We start from the raw sequence: 7,198 nt of genomic DNA on the forward strand, positions 1-7,198 counted from the left end.
TTGCATTTTCTTCTTGTCGTTTATCACATTTATGCAACCCAATCGCCAGAATAAAATGTCAGCCTCGTACGTTTCGCCAAAATAAAATGCCAGCATTGTATGTTTCTGCAATCCAAGGAATACGTATTACGTACAATGGCAGCGTAACTTTTTACATTTCTAAAACATGACATTTTAAGTTTCTGCACACCTACAATCTCAACGTAAATTTGAAACAAACCGTTAATTTGAAGAATTTGCTGCCTTGCCAATGTTAAATGCAAATAAGATGTCTTTAACAACTTTGGTTATGTTTAGGGAAGTAAAACAACTTGGTTAAGGTTATGGTTTAGGTTAGGCTTAAAGGCACTACATGCGATTTGTTTGCCCAATAGATGTCGCACCAGAGCTGTAGTAAACAAAAACATTCTATGAAACACAGGCACGGCTTTCGCTGGGTCGCTCTCAGCTGTGTGCTGTGTTTGCACTAGACAGCCTGTGTCGTGGAGACATGCAGAGCGAGCCACAATGACCGATCGCACTGAAACGAAAGCCCGGAAATGCACTGTGACTGTCCCACAGCTGTGATGCAATCAGAGACTAACCTTTGTTTCACAGCCACAGCCAATCAGAGACTACCGGTAACCTTGTTTCACAGCCACAGCCAGTGCCTTCCTTTTTCCAATCACATTCACAGTTTGATCCACAAATGCTCGCAAGCCTCGCGTGGTTCCTCTCTGTCTATTTATAAACGCGGGGGGGGGGGGGGGGGGGGCAACAACACACAAGGCCACGCACGAAGGAGCAGACGGATGGAGATTTCAAACAGTTACCTGTAGCTGTTAAAAGAGGCGTCTGGGTAGTGTAGAGGTCAAAGCACTCACCTACCCCCACGGAGACCCGTGTTCAATTCAACACACACACACACACACACACACACACACACACACACACACACTAATAGTATCTACCATATTTCACCAAAGCTCATGTATGTGCAAGAAGCTGATATCGTCAAGCCACACACAATTATTTGGTTGGAAAGACAAGCACCTTAATCATCTATCTATCTGTCCCAGTGATGATGTCATAAATTGTGACATCATCAGTGATGTCAGAGGCATTGTGACATCATCAGTGATGTCATAAGAGGTTGTGATGTCATCAGTGATGTCATAAAAGCAGCTGAGGACTGATGATGTCATCAGTGATGTCATAAGAGCTACATCAAGTCCCAGGGGCAGACACTGAAAGAAGTGGAAGTGTGTCTTCAGACCCCCGTCTTCAGCCATGGACAGCTGTATGTTGCCAGCTCCAGGACAGGTGATCCAGCATCCCTGAAGTATGCCATGCGTATGCGAGCTGCAGGGCGGCCGAGGACGCGCAGCGGGCAAGCCTAGGAGGATGCCTAGTAAAAATAAATGTCCACACTCCTCTCTCTCTGTGTCTGTCCTCTGTCAGTTTTATCCCTTCCTCTTACAGTCTGTCTCCTGTCCTGTCCTCTGCTGTAATGCCACATCTGATGGAAACCTGAGGCTGTCTGTGGCACCTGAAGACACTTTCTCCTGTCCTGCACTAAACAGATGTAGGCTTTATGTAATTAGAAATCGCTCTTTCATTGGCATTTGGGTCCTGTGTCTTCTCTGTTCGGTCGTAACAAAACAGACATTCCCTGCAGAGTCTGTTTTGAGGAAGTGTTACGTCGGACCATGTAAGACTATTCCATTATTCTTCAAAGTCATTTTTCATTCTTCCATGTGTCATACTGTGACTGTCTGTGAAATGAAAACCATTTTAAGTCATTTCAAGATAAAACAAAAAAAGAAAAAAATGTTTGGTGGATCAGTGGAACAAGTGTTATACATAATGCCTTCTTATCCAAGAGTTCCCCCTTGTGGAGAAACACTGGAAAAGACATCTAGACCTGGTCAAAGAATGAATTTTTGTAACTCATTCTTGACTTAAAAGTAGTAGAAAATGCATATTTGTGTTATGTTTGTGCTGAAATACAACAATGTGAAAATAAGGATTTACTCTAATTTGCTCGATTTCTTTCGTTCTTTCTTTTTGTGACGTTTTTTTTTATTGTTATTGTCAAATCAGCGTCAACAGAAAACATAATGTGCTTTTCTATAATTCCAAGTAAATACATACATGAAATTTACTCCATCTTTGATTCTGGATTCTCTTGCTTCAGCAGGTATTATTGGGGTCCTGTTCCTTGTTGTTTTTGTCTCTGAGGTCCTGTATGGCCTTCCAGCTGTGCTCCAGACTCTGTCTCAGCTCTGCTAGATCCCTCTGGATCTCCTCCAGGAGGTCCAGCTTAGAGAGCTTCCGGTCAATGGATGATAGCACTCCCTGTCCAGGCTCAGCCTCCTGCTCTGGGACATCGCCGGCGGGACAGTCAGGTTCCGTCATCTGAAAGGATCCCATGGCTCGCTCCCACACCATCTCAAAGTAGGAGTCGATGAACGCCTCCAGTTCCTCCAAGTTGCTGTCCCCCCATCGGTCAATCAGCACCTGCAGGCCTCCCGACTCGGTGAGCCTCCTAAGAGTCCTCTCTCTCAGTGCGGGATGACAGAGGGAATGCGCATCGGAGATGCCCTGATGTTCCTCCACCAGCATCCTGTGTTGAGCTTGAGGTAAAACCAAGACCGCCGCTTGGTGCGCGGGAGAGAACGGACGCACTCGGATGTTACCATTTAGTGTCTCGTGGCTGTGAGGTTGACCGGGAATAGGGAACCAGTCCAGGAGATTGACCACTACGGTCTGTCTGCCTCCCGCAGCCCGCCTCAGCCCCTCAGGACCAGAGAGAAGAGAGGCTACGCTGCACGTGAAGCTGTCTCTGTCCAGGGTGCTGTTGAGGCCTGATGCTGCCCTGCTTCCTGCTGTGCCTGGTAGTGCCACCATGTGACCACGTAGTGCCACCATGTGACCACAGGCACCCGGGCCTTCTGGGTAGGCTGGTAGTGGAGGATTAGCCGAACTGGCTGCCTCGCTCACTGTAGAGGAAATAATAATGTTGGTGTGATTGCGTGTGGGCAACAATGATTCCAAGTTCAACTCACAATGAAATTAAAAGGGATTTTTTTTTCACCTTGTTAGCTAATTTTCCATGTCATCATATTGACCTATTTAACAATATATGCCAAAAGTATTACATTGTAAAATATATTTTATTTTTATTTTTATATAGTCAAAACACTGTTAATTCTCCTTCTTGGAAAATGGTGTATTTTTAGTGGTAACATCATGGTGTACCATAAAAATTCCAACCAATAATATCACAGATTTGTATCACCTCTGCCCTTCCCATGATATAAACCTGTTTTTCTCCAGCCGCAGCTCACCTGCCAGAGTAATCCTCTTTCCCATCTGATCGCCTCTCTGGAGAATAGCCAGCCTTTCTTCCACCAGCATCTCCTCTATCTGCTCCAGTAGCTCATTAACCTGGGCTCCATCCCCCCGGTTTTTATTGTCCAGAACGCTGTATCTGTTCCCGCAGCGCTCGACAAGCCTCTGCAGCTGGCCTCCCTCGCTCTCAACGCGTTGCTCTATGCTTGTGTCGCCCAGCCAGTCCCCGTAGCTAAACAGGACCAAAGCTCTGCCCCATGCTTCATCTCCTAACATCTCCAGCTGTTTCTCTGCTTCTTCCATGTGAGCCTGGGTGAACGAGCAGCTCACATTGACGACCAGGAGGATGGCTGTAAGCCTGCAGGCTGATGCAGTCATCAGGAGGTCAGAGGTCACCGACAGGCAGCCCGGCGTGTCCAGCACCGCCACCGCCTTACCGCCGACTTCCCCTCCTTTTTCTGTACAGGAAGTGGTCGGGCTTTCTGTATCAAACTGCTCTCTGCCCAGGATGCTGTTTCCACAGGAGCTCTTGCCTGTGTTTCTGCCGCCCACCAGAACTATCCTCACCTCTGCCAGAGGGTTGAGCTTCTCTGTTAGAAACAAGAACAACGAGCAATCAAGTCCTTCTGGTCATCTCATGACAAAAGACAGACATCAACTGAACATCTTGTGACCTAGCGGAATTAAATCGTCTTTATTAGTACACGTGTAAAACAAGATCACACTGACATTGTTTTAAATGTGTTCTTCTCTGACTCACCCAACTGAGACCTGGCCATCTGTCTTTGCTTCTCCTTCATCATCAGCCTCTGCTCCGCTGTGCCCTTCTCTGTCCTCATCCTCTCCTGCAGCTGTTGGATTTCACTCCCCTCACTTTCATAACACCAGCCACTGTTTCCTGCCACCGTTTCCTCTATCTTCCCCATCAGTTCCCTCACCTGAAATCCGTCCCCTTTAGTTTTATTGTTGAGAACGTGATACCTGTTGCCGCACTTTTCCACGAGCCATCGCAGAGGCTCTCCCTCGCTCTCGATGTATTGCTCAATCGGTGTCTCTCCCAGCCAGTCGCCAAAAGTAAGGAGAAGGACGACGTGAGTCCAGATCTGCGGACTGATCAGCTCCAGGTGCTCCTGCGCTGCTCTCCTGTAGGTTTCGGTGAACGCTCTGTCCACGCGAATGACCAGCAGCACGGCATGGGGCCCCGGGGGACACAGAGACGGACAGAGCGCGATCTCCCTCCGGTCGAACACGGGACTCTCTTTGCTGAAGTAGTTCATCCACCAGCCGGGTGTGTCCACCACAGTGACCCGTCTCCCAAACACACTTCCTTTCCCAATCAGGCACTGGGCTGTCCTGAGTCCCAGGCTTCCCTCTCTGCCCAAGATCGTGTTTACTGATGAACTCTTCCCAGAGCCTTTAGCTCCAGCCAGCACAATCCTGATGTCAGAGAGGAGGCGCAACTTCTCTGTGGGAATAAAAGTGGGAATAGAGGTTGAGGAGGGAGGAATATTTTGATGGGTAAAGTAATAATCTGTGACATTTTCATATAGCCTAAATTACTGTCCATTTTGCAAATCTCTATTAGAGCCCTGCATTCTGGCCTGGGCTAGGGTCGATTCTCACATCACTAGCTAGGGCCGGGGCCACTTTGAACTGACACATTGTGTCAGTTCAAAGTGTTTTAATTTACTTTTTTTGTATAGTGTTGATTTGATAGGCTTAGGCTATCGGAAATAAGGATAGCCACATAAGGTTCGGGGGGAGGGTTGTGGGGCCGGGGGTGGGTTCGGGCCAGACATTCTCTCTCTCTATCACTGATTGACGAAGAAAACTTTTACATTTGCTGTTAAACACCCGATGTCTGGTAGGTCTTTCCTGGGGAAAATCCTCTGGTGCACAGGAAGTGATGCATTACCTTTTATGTTTTGTTTGGAATAAATAGAGGAAGGACTAGGTAATTAGCATGATCAGTGGTAGCCACCATGGCTGAAGAGTTAGGGCTAAGGTTCGACCCTAAACCTAACCTGAACCCCAGGGCCGGATTAACCAACCACAGGGCCCCTGGGCACACATGTCCTATTTGGCCCTCCACCTCCCAGTACGCACAAACAATACAAATGTAAACCTTTCACAGGTTCAAAGTCAACTGAAACTCAGATTTAGCTATTACAATTCTGACATCCCTTCTATCTGGAGCTCACCCACAGAAACTCAAACTTCATCAACAGGAAATCGAAGAAAAATATGCAACAGTTGTAGCCTACTAGACACACTGTTTGATTGGCAGGTGTTTGTTTTGATTGACAACAACAGAAAACAGGATTTCACAGATTTCCACTTCAATGGCCAAACTAACTAAGTAACACATTTCATGGATCATGAACTTACCTTGCAGGAGTAATCTCTGTCTTTTCATCTTCATAAACCTCTGCTGAGCTCTTCCCTCTGCCTCACTCTTCTTCTCTGCAATTGCCTCTAAAAGGCTTTCCTGCATTTCAAAAGGTCTGTTTCCATTTTTTGTGACGAGTGCCTGTATCTTCTCCAGCAGCTCTGTGACCTGAGTACCAGCAACCTCACTCCTTAAGGTAACACTGTGACACCTGTGGTCGCACTTCTCGCTGAGCCACCGGAGGGCCTCCCCGCCTCTCTCCACAAGCTCCTCCACACTCGTGCCTTCAGGCTGGCCAACAGAGGTGGAGACGACAATGCAGTGGCCCCACACCCTCTCACCCAGCAGGGCCAGGTGCTCCGCCACCGCTCTTCTGCGCTTTCCTGAGAAGAACGAGCTCGCCTTGACGACAATCAGAAAAACATGAGGGCCCGGTTGGCACAGGGAGACACTGCCCACGATCTCCCGCTTGACCAGCTCACATGTGTCCTGGGCGCTGAAGTCGCACCACCAGCCAGGTGCTTCCACCACCGTGAGCCGCCGCGCGGCCGTCACGCCCACCCTCCGGGAGCAGGTGGTCCGCTCCCTGGTGACAAACTCCTCTCTGCCCAGGATAACGTTCCCCACGCAGCTCTTTCCAGAGTTTCTGCCACCGAGAAGGACAATTTTGAAGTGCGTTGTACAGCAACCGTCCCCTATCAGAGAAAAAGAGAAATAGGAAGAGAAGAAAAGAGAGAGATAGGTTACTAATAGGATGTTAATAGCTAGAATATCTAATTTTTGGGTTGCTATAGTCCCATGCATATTTGAATAAGGATGATAGGAGAATGCGCACACACCTTGATCAAACAACAAGACATAAGTCACATATTATCATAGCACACTGGAATCAAGAAGTTACATCTAAGCTGTAATATAATGCAGAGATTCTGATGTGATGGCATTCTACAAATTGATACTACGGTAGTTGTTATGGTGCCACTGTGTTATACCAGGCTAGAATGATAAAATGATACAGGCTTGAAAATGACAGATTATTAGTACATTGAGCTGGTATTGTTTTGGCTATATACTGTATACTTATGACAACAGCCTTCAGTCGCAGAGTTTAAAGTGCTTTAGCAAATAATCACATGAGAGCCAACATTCTTCTAAAATAAATGAAAATGCAGTAAAACAATATGTGACAAATAAGAGAAAAGATAAGAACAGTGTGATATGATAGTGGAAAAACATAATAGGATAAAAAACATAAAAGTCTACTAAATTAAACGCTAAGAAGAGGCTTTACAGATTACATGAATTCTGGTTGGCATACCTTGAAAAAAAATCATAATTAGGATTAATTCATATAGCTTCATAATAGATGCTAAAGCTGCCAAGCTCAGCACTGATGTCACATAACACAAGTACTGCTGTTGATATATAAGATGTGAGAAAAGATGACTTACATGTTGACAGTTCTCTGGTAGCCAT

The 7,198-nt window shown here is 46.7% G+C and overlaps 1 protein-coding gene across 1 annotated transcript; it reads right to left on the reverse strand.

Moving 5' to 3' along the window:
* Window positions 1–2,172: 2,172 nt before the first annotated feature.
* LOC310788405 (GTPase IMAP family member 8-like) lies at window positions 2,173–7,198 on the reverse strand (the record flags this gene model as incomplete). Its single annotated transcript, XM_083649963.1, has 5 exons — window positions 2,173–2,981; window positions 3,330–3,923; window positions 4,094–4,798; window positions 5,722–6,417; window positions 7,174–7,198. The coding sequence occupies 5 exons, from the start codon at window positions 7,196–7,198 to the stop codon at window positions 2,173–2,175; spliced, it is 2,829 nt and encodes a 942-aa protein (XP_083506089.1).

Source organism: Poromitra crassiceps (assembly GCF_964638095.1).
Source record: "Poromitra crassiceps genome assembly, chromosome: 13".
NCBI classification, from domain to species: domain Eukaryota; kingdom Metazoa; phylum Chordata; class Actinopteri; order Beryciformes; family Melamphaidae; genus Poromitra; species Poromitra crassiceps.